We start from the raw sequence: 27659 nt of genomic DNA on the forward strand, positions 1-27659 counted from the left end.
TGGAAGAAGATATTTGCAAGTCATATATTTGGAAATCGAGTTAATAACTAGAAGAACTACAACTCAATACACAAAAAACTCCAAAATCCCTTAAAAATGGATAAAGTGCTGGGGATACATAGCTAAATGGTACAGCACATTCTTAGCATGCATGAGGCTTTGAGGTCAACCTCCAGCATCAGGGAGGATGAACAGACATTGTAACTTCCTGTATTTAGGTTGTATTTGCAAAGAATTAAATGTAATTAACACATCTATATTAAATATATCACTTAACATATCTAAATGTAAAAGATAAACACACAGGTTAAGATGGAAGTCAAAATACATTGTGAATTCATTTTTACCATAACATTTAAAGTGTCAAGGGAAATCATTAGACTTTAGGAATCAAAATACTTAATTTGAATTCTTAGGAAAACACTTATGTAATTATTTTCTGGATGTAAAACGGGTGTGTTTCCTGAAATTGAAGTGATTTTACTCAGACTACATTTTGAATTTTTGAGGGGGTGGTGGTGCTGGGCACCTGAACCCAAGGGCTCACACATGCTAGGCAAGTACTCTTACTGGAGGCTGGGGGCTACAGGAGGGGACAAAGGGAAGTAACAAGGATCAAGATGCAATATGTACATGAAGCAGTTCCCCACAATAAAGGTTTTTATTATATATAGTAAACATGCACTAACAAAAAAGATAAAAGCACTCTTCCACTAAGCCATTCCCAGCTCTGTAATTTTTTTGTCATCTGACTATAAATCTCAAGCTGTTTGATCATTTCCACTGATGCTACATTAGAAATAGTTTGTACTATTTTCCTTGCTTTTAGATAATTTATATTTAAGTATCACCCAAGGACTCCTCGCACATAAAAATACTTTTTACAGTTCATGTATGAAACTAATGAACAACAAAATCAAACCTCAAGCACTAAATTGCTAAAATGTTCCTCAAAATATGTTGTAATAGCATGGAGTTGGTGGGAAGGAAGAAATTTTTTTTTTTTTTTTGGTACCAGGGATTTTTTTGGTACCAGGATTCACCAGTTGTGAACTCACGACTTCATGCTTGCCAGGCAGACACTTACGCCGCTGAGCTAAATCCCCAGCTGGAAAGGAAGAAATTTTAAAATACAAATCTGTCGTTTACTCTATGTTCCAAGTTTTCTCAAATTACTTTTATGTCATCTTATTCATATTTCAAAACTGAGGCAGGAGGATCACTGAGTTTGAGATCAGCCTGAACTACATGAACTATATATATAGTGAGACTCCTCTAAAAAAACAAAAACAAACCAAAAAAACAAGAAAAACAAAAAGCCAAATATATCAACAGACCTAATCTAATCACAGGACAATTTCAGGACATATTGTATAATCATATAATTTACAAAGATTAGAACAAATGTTGGTACCAGGAATCAAACTCAGGATCTTTGTTTGCCAGGCAGGCACTGATGTCACTAAGCTATATTCCCAGACCCTACAGCAGAACAAATTTTGGGTCAAGTATTTAAAGAACTGTAATTAGACTCTTAGGACATTCACTGACCAACAGAGGTTTCCTCAATACTAGTAACAAAGTTTTATTTTCTGGAACTCTTACAACACATCTAAACAAATTTTTTAGCTTTTTGTAATAAGAAAATTTTAAATTTTATCTACCAGAGAAGACAGGTTTTAAAGAAACTGGTTAAATGACATATGTCATGAACATGGAAAACCTAATTTGTACCTCCGCCAAACAATTTAACACTGTGACCATTTGAAGTAAAATACTTTCCATATGGTAAGCCCAGGTCAGTATCTCCTTCACTGTATCTAGTGAATATTTTAACATATATTACTTTCCTCTAATGATCTTCATCTTTAAATGGACAGACTGTGACACCTATTCCACTGGCTATTCTTCCTTTCTTCTGAGGACATATACAGTATGTTCCAAAAGACACTTAGATATTACTGTTTAAGATTTCTCACTCAAAATCAGAAGTTTTCCTATAGTATTTCCATACTTCAAAAATAAAATCATATTACAATCATGGGAAAACTTTATTACTAGGAGTCTGAAATAAATACAAGGTAACTCCAGCAGTACTTGCAGGTAGACACAAAGATTAAAAGGTTTCTTAGGAAAATTCTACATTCTATGTAGACTATCTCTTAGGCTCCCTCTGCCAATTTAAATAAAGGGGGGGGGAGCAGACCTATTTTCTTTTGGGAGGTGATGGGAGATGCAAGATAAAAAGATGAAGCTGACAGTGCTACTGTTGAAATTGAAAGGCAATTATGGTTGATAATAATTGTATACTTCAAAACAGCTACTATAGAAGACCTCTGTTTACAACACAAAGAAATATAACAAATGTTTGAGGTGACAGATATGCCAACTACCCTGTGCTCCATAATGTACAATTATTATGTGTCAACTAAAAATAAATATATGCTTTTCTTAAAAAGAAGAGAGATTGTATATACCTATAGAGGTGAAGTCTAAGTGCTGACTCCTAATATGATTTAGGGACTTCAAATTGGTAGAGGAGGGAATGAAAAGGGGAATGATAAGGGAAATTTCTGCCAAATCTAAACACATTAACCATGAAATTGGTATACCAAAATGTAAAATCACTTACTACACATCAACCACAGATGGTCGTGACTTAGCATTAGAAAAACTGAGAACTGAAATATATTTCAGGAACTTCACTAGGACAAAATGCTTATGTCACAATATTTAGTCTACTTAGTTTCAATATTAAGCTTTATTTTTTTTCTTTCAGTGAGGTTAAGTAACAGTTTAAATAATTATCAGGATGTATAAATGAACATCCGCTCAAATAAAACATTACTGCTTAAAAGTGGCTAAGAAATATTTTCCATGTAATAAATATATTCTAAGTTTAGGTTAACAGGCACCATTCTGAGAGGAAAAAAGTTTTTGTAACCAATAAATAAATTACATTCAATAAAACAAGATGTCGACATCTGAAGTATGATATATCCTTAAATGTTTTTCTTCATATAGCACCCAAACTTCCAAACTGTTTAGAAAGTATATCTAAAAATATAACTCATACCTCATGTCATAAAAATGGCCAAGGAAAAAAATCAATTAGGACAAATTTACAGCTTATGTTCTTATTTCCCCATTCAATAAAATATCAATTGCCAATTTATTAAAGGTAAATGAACTGTATATACGCAACTGTTAGTATGGAAAATCTGTCATATATGTGTACATTTAAACATCATTCTGTCTCATAGTATTTAAAATATTGCATCTCTGGTGCCAAACCTGAAAACTATCAACCATTTCATTCCCCTCATTTTCATACTTCCATCCCTACTCTGACCCCTTTTTATTTTTAACATCCACCCATCCAACATTTTGTTTGGTTTGGTTTTTAAATACTCCTACTAATATTCCAACCTAAAACAATGACAATATTCCTTGGTAAACAAGGAAATTCCAGAACAGTCTGAGCATACAACTTTGTTCCAAAAGTGTGGCGCAGGCTAAATGATAAATAAAAAATCAATCAATGCCCTTTATTGATGTAGTCAGAATGCTCCTGAGAGTCCATCACTTTGAGAATTTGCTGATGCAATCCTGAAGAAAGTTTCAACAGATTCTTCAGACAGAATCAGAGAATAAGTCTTTGATTGATAATTTTTCTATTTATTTCTGCCAAGGCGACTGAAAACACGAAAGCCTTTTCATCAGAGAGGTTAGCATAGATGTCTATTTCCTTTTCCTGTTTCTCTGTTAAAAAAAAAAAAAAGGGAAAGTTTAGTATCATGGCAGCAGATGCAATAATTTTTTAAATGTTTTAACACTTTAAAGTATCTCTTCAAAAGACAATTAAATATTACACATATAATATACAATGTTACACTACTAAACTTTTTTAAAAAAAGTACACAGAGGTATTGAAATAAAGACCACATAGTGACTATATAGTTATATATATATAGTCTAGCAGTTACAAATTTCTTTAAGAATCTCATGTTTCTTTCTCCTCACTAGTAAGAAATACCTCAAACAAAATTAAATTTCTTATCTTAGAAGATGGTCCTTTTAACATCAATGGTAACTTAATGAATATACTAACATCTTTACTTTAACTCTAATGTAGGAAATAAGAAAAGCCACATTTATTTCTATTTTTCCCCTCATGATTACAAATGAAATCCAAGTTCATAGAAGATGAATTGAAAAAGAAAAAGAAAACCTATTAAATCATGAACCATTTGAAATTACATTAACATCTTTATGTTACTTACTGTCCAAATTACTGTTTTCAGACTGTATTGTGATTCTGTTTGGGTGACTGTTTTAACATTTTAATCCAAGTTAAACACACATCTAATTTAGTCAAATCATCTTTATAAAACTTTGTAAAATACAGAGGTCCATTCTCCCATGTACATTTCCTACTTTCTAGATAATTTTTTTGGTTTTTTCCATTGCTCCTTTTTGTTTTTATAAAAACCTGACTTGCATACATTCTGAGATTTTATAAGAAAGATATTACTTTCTGGTTTTAGGAATTACATATTCACCCTCTACTATGGAAATTTAGGATTTGTTTTGCAACTCTCTGTTTTTGTTTTCTTTTCGAAACAGTCTCACTGTGTAGTGCTAACTGGCCTTGCTTCTGATGCTTCTGCCTCAGCTCTCTAGTGCTGGGATTACAGGCATGTGCCACCAAACCCAGCTTTGTTTTGCTTTTCTTGTCCCACCACGAACACTCCACTTATCCTGTCATCTTCTCATTCTAGCTTAATCACAATTTCAGTAACATCGATTTTCAACTGAATATTGAAATTCAATTTTCAAAATCATTGTGATTATGTGAGTCATTTGTCCTGCACACTGTTTTCCCAGAAGAGACTCTCTCTTTTTATTTGCTTAGTTTTCATTTCCAAATCAACTCCAACTCTCTGTTAGTTGTAGAAATGTCAGGATGTTAAAATATATTAGGTATTTTGTCAGTTTTATCTTCTTGAAAAAATTGTTTCAAATCTTCCCATTTCATGGTTGCTCTCTAGGCCTATTGCATCTTGTGATTCTTCTTCAGCATTATACTGGAACTTCTCATGTCCCTCTTCAGTTGGATCCTTTGTATCCTGAATCCCAGCATCATTTTTGACTTACTTCATTTTGGTAGCACGTAAACTGCAATAGCTTCTTGAGAAAGGGAATATGGGTAGCAAAATTTTTGAAGCTCTGAGTATCAGAAAGTATATTTTGTTTACCTTGAGTAAAGACTTGGAAGTTACCCCTTAGAATGGGTAAGTTTGACTGGTTCCACTATTTAAAAAAAAAACCAAAAAAACAAACAAACAAAAAACCTTTTTATAGCTATTTTAAAAATTACTGCTAACTTTACATTTAGTGACATACATAGATCCTCCAAAGTGGACAACTACATGAGTTCTGACAAATGCATACCCAAACACAATCAAGACAGAAAATTTCCTTCACTTCAGAAAGTTCTTTGTGCTCTTTTCTAGTCCACTCCCAACTTACACCAGCACCACTGTACTGACTTCTACTACCATAGGTTCACTATCTTTTCTTAAACATATGTATTATGTATTTCTTTGTGTCTATCGTCTTTGGCTCAGTGTTTACTGGTCATATCAGTTCATACAATCTGCTGATTGTTATGTAATATTCCGTTGCATTAATTCTAAGACCATTTGGATTTATTTTTGCTCCCTCTGGAAACCTAGAAAATTTTCTCTTTTACAGTGATATAAAATGACAGGCGTTGGTATCATTTCCATTTTTTAAGTTATCCACTGGTCAAGAATTTCATGGTCCTTTTAATATGCAAACTCAATGTCCTTCAGGTTTAGGAAATTCTGTTGAGATACTTCACGGAAGACTGCCTTCTCCATCTTCTATGCTTTTTTCTAAAACTTCAGTTATTTATAAATGTAACACTTCAGATTGGTCTTCTAAATTTCGTAACTTTTCCTTTCCTTTTTTTTTTTTTTTTTAAATATTTTTTCCTACTGCTATATTTTCTGGAACTGTTCTATTATTGTTGGGTTTTTTTCTTCTGTGAATCATATGCTTGAATTTTAAAATTCTTAATTAGAAATTTATTTTCCAGGTACCATTTCGACCTCTACCTTTCAAATAGCATCTTGTTTTATCATACCTTCTTTTACTAAGGAGAGTAATGATAGTCCCCCCTGCCCCATACCAGCAAATACTTGGTTTTCTCCAAATTATTTTTTCTTTCCTTGGGATTTAGGCTGTCTTTTACATTAAAGCATTTCTTCTGTATATCCAGGTGACTCTTGATAATATATTCACATTTAGAAGTCTGAGCAAAAAAGCTGATTAGAAACATGAGCATCTGAAGAGAGCTTAAAGAGACTTCACTAAGTTCTAAGTAGGTCATTTCTTTGTGAAATTGCTAATGATGGCATGTATTTTTATTTTAGACTTTTTCTCTTGAGCTCTTCAGATTACTAGAGAAAATTAACTTCCGATTTCTATTACCTGCAAGGCATTAGTAAGCCTAAACAGTGAACTGAGTATTTACCAGGTACAACTTTTACCTTTAGTGTAGCAACTATGCCTTCAACAATGCCTGGTATTCCCTAGGGTTAGGGACTGTTTCATCTTATCTTTTCCAAAGATAAACTTGGGAGGCAGGGGACTTTTTCTTTTTTTCATATTCTTTTTTCAAACAAAAAAACCATAATGAAGTTTTTAAAAATTTTTGTCTCTTAGATACATTATCAGGTTTTCCCCAATTCATATGCTAAAACAGCTAAAGCCTGCTTCAAAATCTAAGGGTCATAAAAGCAGAGAATGAATAAAAACAAAACTAAATTGGCTACTTAGCCCTTAAAAGCATTATCACAGAATTCTAAAATACACAAATATGTCTAAGTTTGTAGTTCCTATCCATATTCTATTTAGAGAACAATGGTCTACATCAGGATTGGCAAACAGCAGCCTGGATGCCAAATCTCACTGCCTCCTCTTTTTAAAATAAAGTTTTACTAGAACACAACTATGCTCATTCATTTACATATGGTTTATATTTCCAGCTACACTGACAGAGCTGAGTAGTTGTAACAAAGACTATGAACCACTATTTACTATATAGTTCTTTGTGAGAAGTTTGCTGACTCCCCTGTCTACATTAGAATATTCCATTTTATGCTACGGAAAGAGCTTTGAACTAGTTTGTGCAATTTGCATCAAAAAATTTTTAAAGTGTTATCTTATTCTAGAAACACCTTTCTTTAAAACTTACTATAGTAAACTAAAAATGCCTGAAAACTATTTGCAGCCAAATAAATCTTTTTCAATTTAATCATGAAATATAAATTCAAGCCTGTATGTATAAAGTTCTAGCACAGTTATACAGACTTCATTTAACCAACTAAAAAAACTGTCATTATCTGTCTCCTTATCTCTGTTCTTTCAGTTAGAATCCCTTTACTTCAACCGAAAATATTCTGGGTTTTGAATCAAGCAGTATTTGTTTTCTTTCTTCTCTGTTGATTTTACCCAGTGTCCCTTTTAAAATAGTCCTTAATAGACTTTCTGATGATCTCATTATTTATTCTGATGATCTCATTATTAAAGAAACACATTCAAACTAAACCAGTAATTCAAATTCTCTGTAATAGCACAACAAAAGAGAAAAAATATTAAAAAGTATCCAAAAATTAAAGAGCATCTAAGTATGGCCTTCACAGAATATTCAATTAAAACAGTATCATAATGATATAAACTTTATTTCTTTAGTCACATGTTAAGATACCTGTAACTTTGATAGAAGCCAATGACACCACTTATATTCCCTAACACACTTACATAGTTATATCTGGCCACCTTCAATAGTAGGTTTTTATTCAAATAAAAATACAAAAAATAAATGGTAAATAGTAGAAAATTCTGTGTCTCAATAGAAACTTATATTTACACAGAAAACAACTGAATACTAAGAATATCTGAAGAAAAGCAAAGCAAAATATAAATAATATAAAAAATTATCAACAGATTTCACTGAAGATAAAATCTTTTTGATAGAAGTTTTTAGATAATTATAAAGAACAACTATCCTTTTTTTTTCATTAATTACTGGCTTGAAAATAATCCCCTCCTCTTACACAGGGTCTTACTATATTGCCTGAGCTGGTCTCAAATTTCCAGCTCAAGTGATTCCCCTGCCTCAGCATCCCAAGTACTGGGACTTTAGTCACATGCCACTCTACCCTGCTTTCATTCTAAAATGGAAGTGTCACTTTTAAAAAGGATATTTACAGGCATAGAAAGGTACATAATGCTATTCTCTCTATTCTTTTTTATGTTGAAATTTTTTGTGATAAAGCTTTTTAAAAGATGTAAAGAGATAAAGATATCTTTAGAAAAAGAAAAGATGAAATTTTAATTAATAGCTAAAAACCAGTCATCAGTAAACATATTACTTGTCAGAACAAAGGAGAACACCTGTAAGAAGAAACAAATTCACTTTGGATCAGGAAAAATTTACCTAACCATGCAAACACTGCCTCAATGTAGGGAACACACAAATCTCCCAATATGCAATTGATGAAAAACTCTTATCAAGAAAATTTAAATAGTAAATGTTTTAAATTTACAATATAACAGTTTTAAATTACGCTTTAATTTCATATTCTCTATTAAAAAATCCTACAATAATTTTATTAGGCTTCTCAAAGATGTCCAATACAAATTATTACCTCTGAACTCTACTGCCATCAGTTCATAGCAAACTAGATTTTACTTATCTTAAATCTTTAGGGTTTCACTAGGAATTTCTGTATTTTTTTTAAATTAAGCATCTACCACCAGGGGAATGCTTTCAAATTAAAATATAAGTTATGATTTAACTACAGGAGCTCAAGGCCTCCACTTTCTTCACTACTATCTGAGATCTCTGATCAATTTAATACTTGAGAAAAAGCTACTTGGATTTATTCATACCTCTTTCTTCCTCATGTTTTTTGGCAGATGCACTTTTAGGTCTTCCTCTTCCTCGTCTGATATGATCTGAATGGCTGTTACTTCGAGACCTCTTTCTGTTTTCTAAATCTTTATTTACTGTAGAATTTATCTTCTCTCTCCTAACTCTCTCTGTTCGCCTCCTCTTGGCCTCATGCTTGTTTTCTGTATGGATGAATAAAAGCGATAATATTATAGGGCTTAGCAAGAATTGTGTGCCCAAGTTCTCATTGTCTTCCTTTTATTTTCTAAATAGCACTAAGGTAAGCTTCCTGGCATATTTTATAGAACTACAGCATATATATTTCCCTCAGCCACACAGAAAAAAACAAACAACAAAGTTCAGATTCACAAAAACATATGTGTTATAAGGAATCTTGGAAGACAAACACAGTTTTTTCATTTGACTACTTTAATTTCAGTGCTTACAAGTTCAAACAATTGCACAGCAAACTTTCTGCATTTTTTTGCTTCTGTTTCCAGCTAAAAATAGTGAAATTATCAGGAAAGGGAAAGAAATTCCATTCCTTTTTTATCCTGAATTACAGAATGACATATGCCAAATACGCAGAAGCAAAACTGACCTTAGACATCATACATTAATAGTCTAATAAAAATCAGAGCACCCACAGAAAATATTTTTAAAACACTAGAAAAAGAAATAGTATTCACTAGTGGAAGTGCCTAAGACAAGACTGTTCCATAGGGGGAACAGCAATATAGGAAATTTCCTGGAAGGTCATTTAATTTATTTAAAAAGTTACTCATTCACTCCAAACAAAAATGCTAAATATGACAAAAACATAACAAAAAGTAAGCCCAGATAGCGGCATATACCTGTAATCCCAGTTACTCAGGAGGCTGAGGCAAAAGGTTCATTAAGACCAAAGACAGACTAGGCAACTTAGCAAGACTGTCTCAAAATAAAATATGAAAAAGGGGATGGAGGAGGAAAAAATGTAGATGCCATGCCAGAGCACATGCTTAATATGCATGTGACCTTCAATTCCCTGTACCACAAAAAAATAAAAAATAAAGACAAAACAAAAAGTTTTAATATACACATGAATCAAAACAGTGAATAAGAATTCCCTAAATGCCTAAAACGTCACAGTATAAAGGAGTAAAATGAATAGGAAAATTCATATCTGGAGAACTAAAGGAAACAATGTGAAAGACTACAGTAAGCTACTATTTAAAAAAAAGAAGAAGAAAAAGGTAAAATAGTTATCTCTAAATACCATACATATCCTTGGAGAATTAGTCCTAAACCTAAGATTCAACATATACTGGATAACATAAGAACATTATTAGAAAGCTATCAAGGACAACTAGGGTCTGTTAAAACACACACAGTCTAACTTTAAAAGACCATGGTAGTAGTATAAACAGCTAAGTTATACAGAAATGTAGTAGGCAGTCAGACAGGACTGGAACCTCAAGGGAGTCAGTGCAAAAGATAAGACTGTATCAGGACTATCGCTGGAGTTGCATCTGAAGAGTAAAGTCACAATGCCTAGTTTTATATACTTCCCTAAGGAAAGAACGGAAGTTTGGGATTATTGCTATCACTCTTTTGAGATTTCCCATTATCACATTAGGGATGGGGCATCCTCTCCCACTAAGACTACTAAAACTAAATACAACACTTTTTAGAATACAGATTACTGGACAAGGTTAATGATGTCATTCATGTACCCTAGCTACTCTCAGATCAGTATTACCTAAGCGAATATAATACTTGCAACCATACTGGTTGATTGTAGTTTTGACATATGTTGCACCCCACCTCACGATTTTGCTCTCTCTCAGGAGCTACCCTATTCCTTTTCTCCAATAAATTTTCCTACTCTTACATTACACTGTTTCTCAGAATTCTTTCTTCGACTTCAGGGGACACAAACTCAAGAGTATTTGACATCAAGCATTTCTCCTGTATCAACAGAACAATCTGAACATCAATTACAAACAATTAACTGTAACAGACTGAAACATATTAATAAAGGATTAATCCTGCTTTTTCTTTCCTCTTCAAGACATGGTCTCACTACACAGTACAGGTTGGCCTTGAACTCATTATGTAGCTCAGATTGGCCTTGAATGAGTGAGGATCCTCCTAGTCTCAGTGTTCATATACTGGGCTTATCGGCATACACCAACATGTTTGTCACTTATCATGCTTTTTCTATTTAAACTGCACCACTAATTTTAAGCCAAAGAGCAGAGGAAGGGAAGCTTTCTAGTTTACAATTATTAAATGTAATAAATTAAAAAGACTGATAGAATCAGAGAATTATTTTTCAACCTGTAATGCCCTAAAAGATCTATACACTAACTGCTAACATTACTAAAAGAGAAATAAGCAGACTTTATAAGTCTACTGACAAAAGTACATAATTGCTTCCTATTTAGTAGTCATGTTTTTAAAAAATCAGGTAACTACTATCAATGCTTAGATTCATGCTTTCATAACATAAGAATGGTATGGGTGTATGATGATGGTCAGGACAATGACTTTGACATTGGTCATGTCAGCCAAACATTCTGTGACAAGGAAAAGGAGCAAGAATCAACTGATATGGACATAGGGAATGCAGACTTCCTTGATTCAGATGACAAAGAAAGCACCACTGTGAGTTCATATTTGACTAGTTGAAATGTTGCAAAATGCCCACATAACCAAAGGGAATGGTCCAAAACTACAGTGAAAGTCTTGGCAGGGGTGAAATGAAATGGATAGAATGCCACCACTGCCATTCATTGGAAACTTTAACAGATGAAATGCTACAAGATGCTGTGAAATACACAAGGCTGAAATGCAAGGAAAACGTTCTATATGCACCAATATCCATATTAAAAACTGTATTTATTATGACACTTCACTAGCTGAACTGGAAGCATTCGTGGGTCTGCTATACTTAGCTCAGACTTCTTATGCTGACTGTAGGAATGTAAAAGACTTATAGGCCAAAATATTGCATTAAAAATTTATGCCCTTGTAGCTGCAAAGACTTAAACATGTCTTCAATTTAGACCGTCAGCCTGGAACTCAGCTATCAGATCCGTATTTATATAGTAATAAATGAATGATGTTGTGAGCACACTTGTTGCCCCCATCTCCCAAACTTACAAATTACAGAATGTGACACTTGACAATTGGTTTACCATTTCCTAGTGTTAATTTACTAAGAGCACAAGTTGGCCAGGACAGGAACTGTACACAGGAACAAAGCAGAAAATTCCAATGTTACAATTTCAAAACAAAGAATTGTATAGCACAATATTTAGACTTCAGAACATTAACATTGACCTCCAATATGGCAAAGAAAAACAAACTGGTACTGCTGATGTGGACATTTCACCATGACGGGAATACTGATAGGAAAATCCTGACAAAACCAAAGTCTGAGATGGAAACTTTAACAAAACCAAAGATGGGAGAGATATTTTTGATGAGTTTTGCAGCAACTATGTCACTTGAATGCAAAGCACTGCCCAACGGTTGTGTTTTACTTAATCCTAAACATGTGTTGCATAAATAGTTTGATACTTTAAAAGAAAATAACAAGTGTAAAACATTTTGGAGAAATTTTCTTAAAGGACTGGGACTGGAACTTAATAGAGACCACTTACAGCAAAGGAAAGCCAAAATGTCTCTGCCCAGATAACTATGCATAAAAATTATGATGCACATTGGTGAGCGGCTAGGTGAACAGGCAGGTGCAACATCTCAAAGACCTACTATGATGACAAGAAAATAAAAAAGATGCCAACTGTACCCTGCAAGAAAAGACAGGAAAACGAAACACACATCCTATCAGTGTCCACTATACTTGTATATGGAACATGCAGCTTTCATGTGTGAAGATTATCTTGGGTGTGACGGTTGAAGCAAAGCCTATTTTTGTGGAAGACTTTTGTGTTTACATTGTAGTTCACATAACTTTTTATTTTTCATGTTATCTTTTAGGTTCTGTAAGCAAGTAAACAGCTGATGTGAAAATGTTGATGTCTATTTTAAGCACCCACTTTACTTTGACATTTTACTTTGATATCTTATTTTCCTGCTACATGCATATTGTACAATATAGAGGAACCTCCTAACAAAACAGAAGAGAGGTGCCAATACTGCTAAGAAAAGAAAGCTAAGCACACCTGCTGTCAGTGTAAGTGAGATGTGTGCTTGCAACATGCTATTGTCATGTGAAGTCTGCCTCAGGTGTGACAACTGAAGCAGATTATTTTTGTTGTAGAGGTCCACTGGTATTTTCATTGTAGTTTATATAGGAATTTATTTCTGATGTTATCTTTTAGGTTTGGTAAGCAAGTACACAACTTCTGTGAAAATTTTGAAGTATATTCTAATATGCAACCCATATTACGAATGTAACACTTTATTTTATTGATATTTCATTTTCCTCTAATCTATGCACTGTATAAAATACAATCTGCTGACAAAACAGCAGGACCACTGAGATTCCAGTATATCCTACAAAAAGCAAAGGAAAGCAAAATTTTACACATGATATCAGTGTAAATGAAATGTGTATATAGAATGTGCTCTGTTGTCATGTGTGCTGCCTAGCTTAGGTGTGATAACTGAAATAAAGATTTTTTTAAATAAAGTACTGCTGATATTTTCATGTAAGAATTTGGGGTTTTTTTAGACTCTGTTCACCAAAATGACCCAATGTTCAAAATTTTGAAGCTAGCATGGTGATGGATGCCTGTAATCCCAGCAATTGGGAGGTTAAGGCAGGAGGATCACTGTTTGAGGCCAGCCTGGGCTACAAAGTGAGTTCAAGGCCAGCCTGAACTGCATAATGAAACCTTGTCTCAAAAATAAAAAAAAAAAACTAACACTTTTATATAAACATTCAATAAATATTAAAAACTCAATATTTTTATTTTTTCCTGCTTAGCACTCATTTAATATAAAACTCATAAAATTAATAATTCATCAATAGAAATATTCTGAAGAATAAACATGTTTCAGTGCCTTTATGAAAAAATTAGTCTTATGCTGTGGGAGCTACCCATTGCTGTTAGGATGGCTTAAAATTCACCCTCCACTCTGATCTTTTCCCTAATCTGTCAATGACTTCACATGAATATCTCATAAATATTTCTGATGCATTAAATCAAAACTCTTGATTTCCTCTCTTGAATATGTTTTTCCTCCAACCTTGATCATTTATTAGTAAACAGTACCAACCAGTTACATAAACAAATAATCTGTCATTTGTGACACATCTTGCTTCTTATATGATCAAATAGGTACTCCTTGCAAAATATATCCACAATCTCTTCATTTCTCTTCCCGCTTCATTTCTTCATTTCTCTGCAACATTTCTGGAGCAATGCAGACAACATCCCAGAGAAACCAATCTCTACACAGCAGTCGTATTTTTTAAATTAAATTTTACAGATCCTTTTCATTAAGGCCATTCATTAGTTTTGGTAATGAAAACCCTTTTATTCACTCTACCTTACACTCAGAAAAAGCAAAACATTCCTTACTGAAAACCCAATTCTCCTAATACCTAACGTTTGTGTCTCTCTCCAATCTTATGTTACGATATTTTGTTCCTTACACTCCTGATACACCTTTTTTCTCATAAAACAAGCTTCTCCCTCTGTCCCCAGTCTGTTGCTAACCTATCTATCAAGAGCTCTCTCCCCAAAACTCTTCGTGAATCAGGCTTTTTTCCCTTCAGAAATCAATTAATAGGCTACCCATCTGGATCTCCCAGCCCAACTTATTACTATAACCTACTCCTATTTATAATCTGTTATTTATTTATATGCTTACTATGATTCCCTCATCAATACAAACTTTACAGAGTCTATTTTCTTTACAGAATCTAGAACATTAACTACATACAGTAAGTACTTCTGAATACAGAATGAGTACATCCGTTTTATTACCACCTTTTCCAAAATATCACTGAGATGAGTCAACATGGGAAAAGGAAATCCAGAGTGGAAAAAAAAGGAAAAAATACCATAAATCAACCAAAATTACAGAATGTCAGCAAAATAGACAAGCGGTGTGCTTAAGAAATCAGAATAGAAGAAACTATCATCCAAAACAGGAATAAATGATGTTCTTCTCAAGAGACTCCCAAAGATACTGCCAAATTAGGACAAAAAATAAGGGAAGCAAGCCACCAGGAAGCTATAAAACCACTGTAGAATAGTTGGATCTTTACAAAGGAACTAACAGAGGAAGCAAAACTTAGAAAACCATCTTTCTAAGGCCAGGTGTGGTTGCTCACGCCTGCAATCCCAGCACTCGGGAGGCTGAGGCAGGAGGATCCTTGTGAGTTCGAGACCAGCCTAGGCTACAAAGTGAGCTCAAGGCCAGCCTGAACTGCATAGCAAGATCCTGTCTCAAAAAGACAAAAAAATAGAAAATCACGTTTCAAGCCTCCTTATGACAAGGAAAAAGCAACTCTTTGCAGGAAAGAAACACTGTAATATTTCACATTTTAGTCCAAGACAAAATCTTCTGTATTTTGGCAATAATATTAATCAGTGCCCTGCCCCAGTTTCCCAGAATGCCAGGATTACAGGTATGTACCACTTTGCCTGCCTAACACTGCTTTGTTAACATTCATCTGTCTTCCTCTCACCAAAATTAATTTTAAACTTTGAAGAATTTCTTAGTTTCTACAATACTGTTTATATATATATTCTGCTAGACTAAACTGTATATAATTAATTTTTGCACCTCTGTTCCTATACATATTATGAAGTATAAAAATGATTAGTGTATTTCTAAAACAGAGATAAATCTATTTACCCTTAACAGTTCCTGCAAATCATAAAATGTGTTTAACCAGAGGTTTCAGTCCATTGAAATTTTTAAAAAATCTTTTATAAGTTTGATTTCATTTTTAAATGAGAAATTGCTATTTGAGCTTTAGTAACTTCTTTTTCTTTGGGAAGCTGGAAGATTACAAGGTCAACTCCATGCTGAACAACTTAGCAATATGGTCTCAAAAAGTTTAAAAAGGTCTGGGAATGTATCTCAGTAAAAATGAGTTCAATTCCTACTGCTGCAACAAAACAAAACAAAATCTATTTTTTTAAATGTCTAATTATTGCTGGGTACGATGATACACATCTATAATCCCAGCAGTTGGGAGGATGAGAGAGGATCACCAAGAGTTCAGAGCAGCCCTGAATTACGCAGCTAGGCCCTATCTAAAATAAATACATAAGCCATTTCTTTTATTGACAACTTTTGCTACTACAATATATTGCTTTCAAAATCCTAGCAAGTACTTCTTTGCATATCTAAACAATTAGGCTAAGTTAAATATACACTCATAAACAACTCTCAATTCCAGATTAGGTGCAGTTAAAACTTTTAACAACCCCTTTAAAGTTGCTCTCTTAAAAGGCTTTGCCAAGTTATGATCTCACCCATAGAATCAGTAACCATTTTGCCATGTTCACAAAAGCACTTATAATTCTTCACATCTGCAGATACAGCTCAGTGGCACAGCACCTGCCGGGCAAGCATGAGGTCATAAGTTCAATTCCTAGTACCAAAAAAAAAAAAAAAATCTTCACGTCTTTGTCAGACTGGACAAAATTTGCTCTGTAAATTCTCTAGTTTAACTTTCTTTACAATTGAGCAGTTAATGAACTAGTGATCCTAAAATTATATTGTCATTCAGCATCCCTTCTTTATTAATACTCAACTAACTGAGTATAGAAAGAACATACCTCAACAGACATATACAAGTCTACATAATGAACCCAAAATCAACATTATACTGAATGGGAAAAAAACGAAGTGTTTCCTCTAAAATCTAGAACAAGACAAAGATATTCAAACACCTATTCAACAGAGTACTGGAAGTCAGCAACAGAGATTAGACAAAAGAAGAAAAAAGGGAGCATTCAAACTGTAAAGGAGGAAGTTAAATTAACCCCTATACAAAATACATTATATTTTTTATATACAAAAATCTAGACACCACCAAAAACTGTTAGAACTGATAACTTCAGAAAAGCTACCATATTCAAAATAGACATATAGAATAGCATATTTATGTACCAATAATAACCTTGCTAAAAAAAATCTAAAAAGGTAATCCTATTTGTAATAGCGTAAAAAAAGAGCAAGAGTGGAAAATATAAAACAATGATCAAAGAAATTGAAGAGAACACATCCTATGTTTATGAACTGTTAAAATATCCATACCCCTCAAAGTGATACAGTGAAGGCAATCCCCATCAAAATACCAAACAACATTCTTCTAAGTATAGGAAAAAAAATCATAAAACTGACTTGGAACAAAAGTCCCTAAATAGTCAAAGCAATCCTAAGCAAAAAGAACAAAACTGAAGACAACACCTGTTGGAAGTCCTGTAATGTTTACAATGCCTAAGTTTTATTGGTCTTGTTCTCTACTGTTTTGTTCAACTTTATAATACCTAATGAGATAGACCATTCTTTTTAAGGAAACAAGAGACGTTATGATAACCATTGTTGATAACCTTGTACTCTGTTTTACATCATGTGCTATGTCTATCCTTGGTTTTGACTGACAGCTTTGTTTTGCCATATTTGACTTTATTCTCTCCCCCTCAAAAAAGTAATAAGAACTAAGGAGTAATAAAACCCAAAATGTGTAAATTTTGTTGTAAGAAAGAGAGGGAAAAAAAAGAGCTCTAAAGGATACAACAGCAAGTGTGTTTAGGGGTGTTAAATAGCTGACCATATTAATGTTTTTGGTTGGATCATTGAACACAACTGTTTGCAGTCTCACTGTTTGAATGTCCACTTTGTATTCTTTGATGCTGTGATTTGAGCAACTATTTCTAAGATGATAATATGTAATCTATTAACTGGTGATTTCTTACTGTTTTTTGTTTTTTGTTTTGTAGTTCTGTATTACGTGTACCCTTACACCGCTTTGTTTTGTTTTGTGTTTTTCTCTTTTTCCTTTTAAATAAAATTAAAAAAAAAAAAAAAGACAACACCTGACTTCAAAACATACTACACAAAACTCTAGTAATCAAAACAGCACAGTACTGGCAGAGACCAATGAGAAACAATACAGAGCCCAGAAATTAATCTACACATAACCAGCTGATTTTCAACAAAAGTGGTATGAACATACATGGCAGAGAGGACAGTCTCTTTAGTAAGTGTTGCTGAGAAAACTGAATGTGATAATATCAAACTAAGGTGCTCTGTAAAGAAAACAACAGTGGAAAAAAAAACCTTAAAAATGCACTAAAATATTTATGAACTATTATCCAGCAGGCAATTGATATCTGCAATATAGAGGAAGTTAAACAATCTAACAGCATGAAAACAACCTGATTTTTAAAATGGTCCAAAGATCTGAATATACATTTCATAAAAGATGACATACAAAACAGCCATTAAGTATATAAAAATGCTTAGCACCACCAACTATCAGGAAAATGCAAATCAAACTTACAGAGACATTATCCCATCCCAGGCAGAATGGCTAGTATCAGAAAGACCACAAAAAAGAAAAAAAAAAAGAAGAAGAAGAAAGAAAATGCTAGTGAGTATGGACAGAAAGGGGAATTGTTATACACCACTGGTGACAGTGTAAATTAGTATAGTTGCTATCGAACACAGTATGGAGGTACCTTACAAAACAAAAAAAGTACTACCATATATGCTGCAGCAACCACACAAGTGACTGTATATCCTAAAGAAATGAAACCAATATACTAAAGAAATACCTGCACGCCCATGTTTATTAACACATTATTCACAATAGTGAATATCTACATATTTGAATCAATTTAAGTATTCCTCAGTGGATAAATGTGTAAAGAATATAAGGTATATATAAAGAGTAGAACATAATTCAGCCATAAAAAAAGAAGCAAATTCTGTCACTTGTAGCAATGTGGATGGAACTAGAGGACATCAGGTTCATCATGTTAATCGAAGACAGCCAAGCACACAAAGATAGTATTACACAGCCAGGGATATAGCTCAAAGGCGTAAGTGCATGGCTGGCAAGCACAAAGCCCTAAATTCAATCTCCAGTACAAAAAAAAAAAAAAAAAATTTACATAATCTCACCCATGTGAAAGCTAAGAAGTCAATAAGAGAAGCCACTAGAGACTAGGAAATGTAGGAGGGAAGAGAGGTTAACTAAAATAACATTGAGATGGAAGGAATTCTAGCGTTCTACAGCATAGCCGCACAGCTACAGCCTATGTACAGTAAGTTATGATTACTTAAAAACAGCAAGTTTGAAGGTTCCCAACATATGGAAGTGATACATATCTAAGGAGACAAAATTGCTAATTGTCCTAATTTTTTATTATATACTACACACATCTACTAAACTAACATACTCTGTACTTCATAATATACAAATATTATATTGATTAAATTTTTTAAAATTGTACTTTTTAAATTTCCCAAAGTTAGTTATCCAAAATAACCTTAAAGAAATTTAAGGATTAGGGATACAGCTCAGTGGCAGAACACCCGTCTGGCAAGTGTGAGGGCATGAGTTCAATTCCCAGTACCAAAAAAAGTAAAATAAAAAACAGAATAAAATAAACAAAAATACTAAAAAGGTGGGGATACAGTTCAGCAGCACAGCACAAGGTCCTGGCAAGCACACTGAATTCAACTGTGAGTACCAAACAAAAAGAAAAAAAGATCTGAGCTGGGGATTTAGCTCAGTGGTACAGCGCCAGCTTGGCAAGAGTAAGTCCTGATTTCCATTCCTGGTACCCTCCCAAAAAACACAAAGACAAGAAAAAAGAAACAGGCAGGATAAGGCGGCACATGCTCATAATCCCAGTACGTGGAAGGCTGAGGCAGGAGGATCACTGTGAGTTTGGGGCCACTGTGAGTTTGAGAGGCCACTGAGCTACACAATGAATTCAAGCCCAGAATGAACTGCACAATGACACCCTGCCTTTAAAAAAAAAGAGAGAAAGAAATAAATTTAATTGTAAATTAAATCCAGGGACAGTTACTCCTTGCATTTTACAAACAAAATCCATTTGATTCTGGTTCACAAACCTTACATAATCTGGCCTCTATCTATCCCTCTGAATCATGTCCCACTTTCTGCTCTGTCTACAATGCAACCACACTGGTCTTTTTGTTCCTAAAATATCAGAAACTTTGGCTTTAGAACTTTTGCAACTATTTCCATTGGCCAAGAATATTCTTCTCCTTGATTTTACCAGTGCTAGACTCTTCTTCCTATTGATAGTTTAATGCCACTTCCGAGAAACTTCCAGTCTCCAGTCTCCAGCCTGCCAGTGGCCCTTAGAAAGAAAATGCATACTATTTCCCACATAGTATGCATAACAAGGTTATATTTTCTGTTTGTTTGTTTACTGTCTATTTCCACAAGAATGTAAGCTCTATGACAGCAATCACCTTTTTAGTAGATTCAACGCTTTATGCCCAAGACGCAGAATAAATATGTATCAAAATCAATATATCTTAAGATTATATAAAGTTCTGATGTCATCAAAGAACAGGAAACAAAATGTTATCTTTTAATAAATATAGCTACTAAATAAAACCAATTTACATTAGTAGCAACAAATTCAAAATTATCTTTAGATATTCTGAGTTTTTAAAACAACTAATGAAAAAATCACATTCATATCAAAACTAAATTACATTTTCCAGTCACTAGCTAAAAATCAAAACACCGGGCTGGAGATTTAGCTCAGCGGCATAAGTGCCTGCCTTGCAAGCAGGCAGTCGTGAGTTCGATCCCCAGTACCAATAAAAAGGAAAAAGACAAAAAAAAAAAAATAAAAAATAAAAACATTTAACCAATATTAGAGAAAAAAAAGTATCCATCAATAGGTGAATGGATAAACTGTGGTATATTCACACAAATACTACAAAGCAATAAAAAAGAAATGAACTCTTGATATACAACACAGGTAAGTCTTAAATAATTATGCTCAAAGAAGCCAGCCCCTCAAAAACAGTACTATATGATAAATGACACCATTTAAGTAAATAATGAAAGGAAATAGCAATGATTACTTAGGGAGGGGCTACTACCAGGAAAGGATTACAAAGGGAAACTAGGAAACTTCAGAATGATAAACATGCACCACATCAACTATGGTGATAGCTTGACTGGTCTGTACTTATGTCAAAACTCATTCAAACTGTATATTTTAGTACAACTTAGGGGATGAGGCTATAGTTCAAAGGTAGAGTGCTTGTCTAGCATTCATGAGGACCTGGGTTTTATCTCCTACACTGCAAAAGTAAATAAATATTTATATTTATTTATTTAATTTAAAAGTAAATAAAACTTTTTAAAGGACTAATAATTGACACTGAGGAAATCAGATACGTTTAATATTCTCTTGGGTGCTGGAGATTGATGCAACTCCCTTGTACATATTAGGTAAGCACTCTACCACACAGCTACATCCCTAGCTGCTTTTATGTTTTTATTCTAAGATAGGTCTATTATGCTTCGAGGCTTGTCTCAAATTTGACATCCTCCTGCCTCAGTCCCCAGATTACAAACAGGTGCCAGCAGGCCTAGTTTAACTAATTTTAATAAAAGTTATAATAAAAATAAAATTTTTTAATTTTAATAAAACTTATAATAAAAATAAAATTTTAAATGTTACACACCTTATCAGCATTATAAACTGATTCCTAATGGCCATGCTGTCTTTTGTGTTTTTAGTAGTCCTGATGGAACCCAGGGTCTCAAGCATGATAACAGGTACTCTAGCACTCAGAGTTAGGTCCCCAGCTCTCCCATAGGTAAGGTTTTAATTTTTAACTTCAACAACAATAAGAAATGTAAATTCATAAAATTAAATCTCCACATCAACAAACCTAAAAACTATTACATTTTCACAATTACCTGTAGAAGATGGTGATTTCTCTGAGTGTTTTGCATTTAAAAGTTTTCTGCTAATAAATATGTAACCACAGGGACATGATTTACATGCAACAGGAACCTGTAGAAAAAAAGAAAATAATTACTTTTTCTATTGCTAAATTTCTCAGTGTTTAATTTCCTCAAATTAACTCTAAATTACTTGAAGTAGGAATCACTGACTTATTTAAACACAACATCCTTACTACAAACTGTATGAGACAGAAGAGTATCACGTCACACAGACTTACATCTTCTTAGTGCTTACAGTACTATGAACACTGTACTATCTCATACTATAGCAGCACCATAAGCAGTAAATGCATGATAAAAGTGCAAAATGTAATAGACAACAGAAAATCTTAAAAGGGTCAGTGCCAAGGGATGTTACGTAAGAAAAAAAGGTAGCACTTCTAATGCGTGTGGTGGTCCATGCCTATAATCTCAACACTCAGAAGGCTGAGGCATAAGGATTATTACAAATTCAAGTATGAGCCAAACAGTGAGACACTGTTCAGAAAAAAAGCAGAATTTCCTAAAATACTAGTTTGAGATACAGAGCAAACTGGGTAAGGGGAAGTTAATCGTAAGATTATCAGGTACCAACTACATGATTAAAACAGTGAGAATGAACACAGAGAAAAGGTAAATTTGTCACAAGTTTTAAAGACGAAAAACAAGATTCAGGTCAAAACTTACTAAATGTGATAAAATAAAATGAACCAAAAATAACTCAGGGTTTCAATATGAGACAGGAAGATGCCAATTACCCCTGAAAAAAACCAACAGTTTTCAACAACCAATTTGAGAGTCACAAATACACTATAAACAAAAAAGAATGTAGGGGTTGAGATGCAGTTATTTAGTTATAGTCCAATTCACAGAAAAGATCTTGAACAAAACATTTAAATCCCACAGGTTTCTGTTTCCAAACCTGTATATTTTAGACAAATGTTACTAAAAATCACTGAAATTTTTAATTTGTCCCCATAATTGTTTCACCTATTATTAAAGTTAATGATTCCTAAAATCAAGACATTTCATCAAAAATTAGATTAGTCTTAATTAAAAAACTCAGAACACTGCAATTCTTTTCATAAGATAAACTTTACTTGCTAAAAGTCATAAAGATTGTAATTCATGTATGAACAGAATGCTTCAATTCTAAATATATTCTATCTAATGAAGCTAAACTGAAATTTTGGCAGAAATCTTTTTCTTCATGTAAAAATACTGAATAAAGGACTCCCAATTTGCATTTAAGAGACATTAACAATGAATACTATAAAAAGGAACATCTAACAGCTTGATTTATTAAAAATGTGATGAGAGGGGGCTGGTACCGACAAAAACGAAAAAGACAAAAAAAAAAAGTGATGAGAATGCTTCAAGCCATGTAAAAGAGTATTCCATAATGTGGTTGTTTTAGAGCATCTTAAAAATCAATTTAATAGTGTAAAAGCTCTTCAAAGAAGATGTTTATCATTTTTTAAAATTTCCTAACTTTATAGAAACAAAGATACTGACTTATTTCCTTTACATTTAAATGCATCATAAAGGCAAACACAGTAAACTACTTTAAACTAATGCTATCCAAAACACACAAAAGCATGATGTCCTTAATCAACAGCTCCTTTGCTAATCAGCAACCTTTTTCTTGCAGCTGCTAGAACCCAATAAACTGACCTTCAGCCACAACAACTAAGCGTGTACTACAGTTAGATGAGAAATGTAGTCTACAGCCATACCACCCTGAACATGCCCAATCTCGTCTGATCTCGGAACCTAAGTAGGGTCAGGCCTGGTTAGTACTTGGATGGGAGAAATGTACAAAGGGCTTTGAGATTCAGATGCACCAATTCAAATGACAGGCTGATTTTCATGCCTTAATATGTTCTCAAAAAACATGTGCCTGAGCTAGTTCATTTTAAAGCCCTGTTTATTTTCATTTTTTAAATTTTTTTGTTTTTAGTCTCACTCTATAATTCAAGTTGGTTTTAAATTTACTACATAGTCCAAGCTAGCCTCAAACTTGCAGCAATCCTCCTGCCTTAGCCTTCTAAGTGCTGGGTTACATTTGTGTTTCACACCTGGCTCTAAATTCTTGTTTATAATTGGAAAATCCCACCCAACCCTTGCCCCAGAAAGCAAAACAAAAAACCCCACAATCCAGATCCTGTATAAACTACAATATTACAAAACAGAATGGACAACTTAGACTGGACAACAGCAACCTCCTTAAATTAATTATACAACAGTATAATTTGGATTTAATTCAAACACCCTAAACTTCCTTTGAATTTCAATTGGTAGGAACCCAGTGTGGTGGTACACGCCTGCAATCCCAGCACTCTAGAAGCCTGAGGAAGAGGACCATGGGTTTCAGTTTACCCTGGGCAAATCAGCAATTTAATAAGAACCTGAATTAAAGATTGAAAGAGGCTAGGGGTGCAGCCAGTGCAAAGCCACACACATAAACACACACAAATTGAATACTGAAATCAATGAGGAAAGTTGTAATGCTATATTTCTAGAATTTTAAAATGGAAAAAAATTGAAAGCATTATTTACTTCCTGATAATTATACGTAAGGTGCTTCCATGTTTTAAAAGTTAAGATGCTGCAAAAGAAATATCCTTGTCCTACACTGTTTCACTATATTATTTAAAAAGCTTTAAAATAATCATATTAGAGAGAACTCATTTATAGTAGTCCTACCTTATCCAATTTTATTTTTTGAGATTTCAGTTATTCAAAAGGTCAAGGATGAACACATTGTAATAAGACATTCTGAGAGCAACTGGAAAAAATGACATTCACATAATATACTGTATCTTATCAGTTATTGATCTCATATCAGCTTAATTTATAAACTACATTTTATCACAGGTATGTATGTATTAGAAAAAAACACAGACAGGGCTTACTACTGAGGTTTCAGGCATTCACAGAGGGTCTTGGAAGGGACTCCCCTACAAACAAGGAGACACTATTGCATATTTTTTACTAGAGCCAAAGCTATCCACAGTAGACACAATTGCAATATGCTACATATGATTTCCTATCAAAGAAAAAAAGTTGCTCAAATTAAAGCAAAAATAAATATACAGAAAAGATACCAAAAAACTAACAATAACTGTGAAATGAAAATTCTGAGTGCTCAGTGGATGAGACCTTTTGAGAACAAAAAGCACTGTGGCTTACATGTTTCAAAACTATACCATATTTTTAGTAGAAGACTAAAAAGGAACTGTTATAAAACACTTCATTCTTGTTCTCTGTAGCTTTGTTTTAAACTTAGAGAATATACAACTGAGACATCATCTCAAGCTTTTAAACATTTTACACTTGTTTATAAACTCTACCTAAAGTCTAATTTAGACCCACAGCAATGTCCTAACACATTTAGAAAATGGCTTTCACAATTAGATTTTTTTCTAGTTTGTAACTAAAAATAGTTCTCAAATACTTAAAAAGCTAAAATTTACCTATGACTCTTTGGTTTTGGATTTAATTTTTAATTTTTATTAGTACATATTTGCAATACATAATGATTACATTCACCATGGGGAATTGGTACTATATAACACATCTCAAGGGTTGGGGTTTTTTTTTTGTTTCGTTTTGTTTTGTTTTGTTTTGAGACAGGAGCTTGCTTATCTAGTTCACGGGCCTATATAGCCCAGGCTGGCCTCAAATTTGAAGCCATCCTTCTTCCTCCCCACTACTGGGATTATAGTTATGTGTCACCACATCCAGCTAACCTATGACTTCCTTCAATTACTTTTACGAAAAGAAAAATCTCCTAGGAATCACAAGTTTTCATTTGTCATTTTATATACTGAATAAAGGACATGACAAATCAACATATTAAATTATGTAGTGCACTGCAACTGACTTTGCATCCCACAAAAAAATTCATCTGCTAAACCCATAAACTATACTCTCTTGGGATACTTATGTAGAGATAAGTGTCTTTTTAAAGACATAATTAGGTTTACAAGAGGTCATGAGGTGGGACCCTCATAATCAGACCATTAATCTTACAAGAGACTAGAGAGAGCTTGCCCTCTGTTCTTGCCACATGGGGAAACTCAAAAAAGAGCCTTCTGCAAGGTAGGCAATCTCTCACCATGATCTTGGACTTTCAGCCTCCAAAACTGTGAGAAAATAAATGTCTACAGCTTTGACCACCATGTTATGGCACCCTAAGTAAACCAAGATACAGCTGACTTTATACTAAAAAATGTATGTGTGCATGTGTTCACATCGCAAAATTAAAGTGACCTTTCCAAATAAATACTGTCATGTTTTGTTAAACAGTTTTAGGGGTTCCCACAAGTTTACGCTTTTTCTTTAAACAGGATATTAAAAACAGATTTTTCTTGAAAGATCCCTTTATGCCAAGTAAAATAAGGAAAGGATTTGCAATTACTTTTGCCCAACTGAAACTCGAATGCATATCCTGTTAACCTTATTGATTAATTGGGATAAGTGAAAATGACTTAAAAATAATCTGCCAACAGCCATACAACAAAAAGTCCAATTTTGTCAACATTTAACAGCTTTAGTTTAACGGTAAGAATGAAAGTAACTCTTTGGAAAAGATGACTAAACGTACTGGTAGAGTTCAATAAATCATCTTGCACAACCATTCTGTCAGCATTTTTACCACTGCTTGTAAATAACACTGAAACATGTAACGTGTTTGTCACAAGATTTGATCGACCTCAAGATTGTTTCTTGAAGAGTGCATTAAACTGGGCATATTATTTTATAAGTCAGTGTCTCCAGCCATTTAAAATTATTCTTCATGAAAGGAAAAGAAAGGGGGTCGGAGGAGGTAGTCATTTTGAAAAACTCCACTCAGTGGAAAAGGAAAAAAACACACCCTGGTCTGGATGAAATGAGAGTCTTAAGAAGGATCTTAACCCAGCTAATTTTAACTAATTATTAAAATGTAAGGCAGAGAAATATATCTATTCTAGTAGAGAAGGAAGCACGCTTTAAAAGTACGAAACAAGAGACTTTGTTTTGTAAATGACAGTTATGATAGGAATAATCTAAGATTCAGGAAAGTATATAAATACATGTTTTAAAAGACGTGGAAACAGACACGCCAAGTTTTTAATAGAAGGTTGGGATGAGGTGCGCCCAGAAAGGTTTCAGTGTGGACGCTACTCAGGTTCCATTAAAAACAATGCAAAGAAGCTCGCGCGAGTGCAAAACATCGAAAATATCACAAACAACGCTGAAGGGAGAAAGATCTCCAAATTCGCCCCCACTCAACGCCCTGATACGCGGCCCTTCCTCCCGGCCAGGGCGGCCGCCCGCCCCTCTGCCCAAGACAAAGCGCCGAGACAGACGCGGATACGCGGCGGGGCGCGGGCTGCACCCGCACGTGGGTTCTCGCGTCGTGGGTGATTGCGCGCGCTGGGCGCTCTGACCCGACCCGCCCCGCCTTGGCCCGGCCCGGCCCGGCCCTGTCAGCCCGCCCCCGCGCCCGCGCCCGCGCCCACCTGTTGGTCGCACTCGGGGCAAGACTTGGTAGCCATCTTCACTTTCTTGGCTCGCGTCGCGGACATGATTCTCTCCTAGGGCAGCGCGGCGCGGCCCCTCCCCGCGCCCGCGGCGCCCGGCCTCCGCCAGGCTCGGCCTTCCTGTTCCAGACCCGCTCCCTCCTTAAGCGGGTCGAAGCTCGGCGTTGCGCGTGCGCGAGCTCACGAGCCTGCGCGCCGGGGGGCGGAGCGG

At 34.2% G+C, this 27659-nt stretch overlaps 1 protein-coding gene across 2 annotated transcripts; it reads right to left on the reverse strand.

Moving 5' to 3' along the window:
• Positions 1–27642, reverse strand: CUNH16orf87 (chromosome unknown C16orf87 homolog). Of its 2 annotated transcripts, XM_005008650.4 has the most exons (4): positions 27428–27642; positions 21894–21990; positions 8986–9168; positions 1–3762 (listed from the first exon to the last, which is right to left on the reverse strand). In XM_005008650.4, the coding sequence occupies exons 1-4, from the start codon at positions 27491–27493 to the stop codon at positions 3644–3646; spliced, it is 465 nt and encodes a 154-aa protein (XP_005008707.4). In that variant the 5' UTR covers positions 27494–27642; the 3' UTR covers positions 1–3643. The 2 variants fall into 2 exon arrangements, with proteins under 2 accessions (XP_005008707.4, XP_063105365.1); XM_063249295.1 differs by lacking the exon at positions 8986–9168.
• Positions 27643–27659: the final 17 nt, after the last annotated feature.

Source organism: Cavia porcellus, unplaced genomic scaffold (genome assembly GCF_034190915.1).
Source record: "Cavia porcellus strain 051 isolate PalLab524CR breed Dunkin Hartley unplaced genomic scaffold, mCavPor4.1 scaffold_5, whole genome shotgun sequence".
In the NCBI taxonomy this organism is placed as follows: domain Eukaryota; kingdom Metazoa; phylum Chordata; class Mammalia; order Rodentia; family Caviidae; genus Cavia; species Cavia porcellus.

Bases quoted from the DNA above. Each gene is read 5' to 3' on its own strand.
- CUNH16orf87 (XM_005008650.4), bottom strand. From the start codon at position 27,493: ATGTCCGCGACGCGAGCCAAGAAAGTGAAGATGGCTACCAAGTCTTGC. The intron at 21,991-27,427 runs GTGGGCGCGGGC...TTTTTTCTACAG, and splicing joins GCCCCGAGTGCGACCAACAG to GTTCCTGTTGCATGTAAATC. The intron at 9,169-21,893 runs GTAATTGTGAAA...TCATCCATACAG, and splicing joins GAAATCACCATCTTCTACAG to AAAACAAGCATGAGGCCAAG.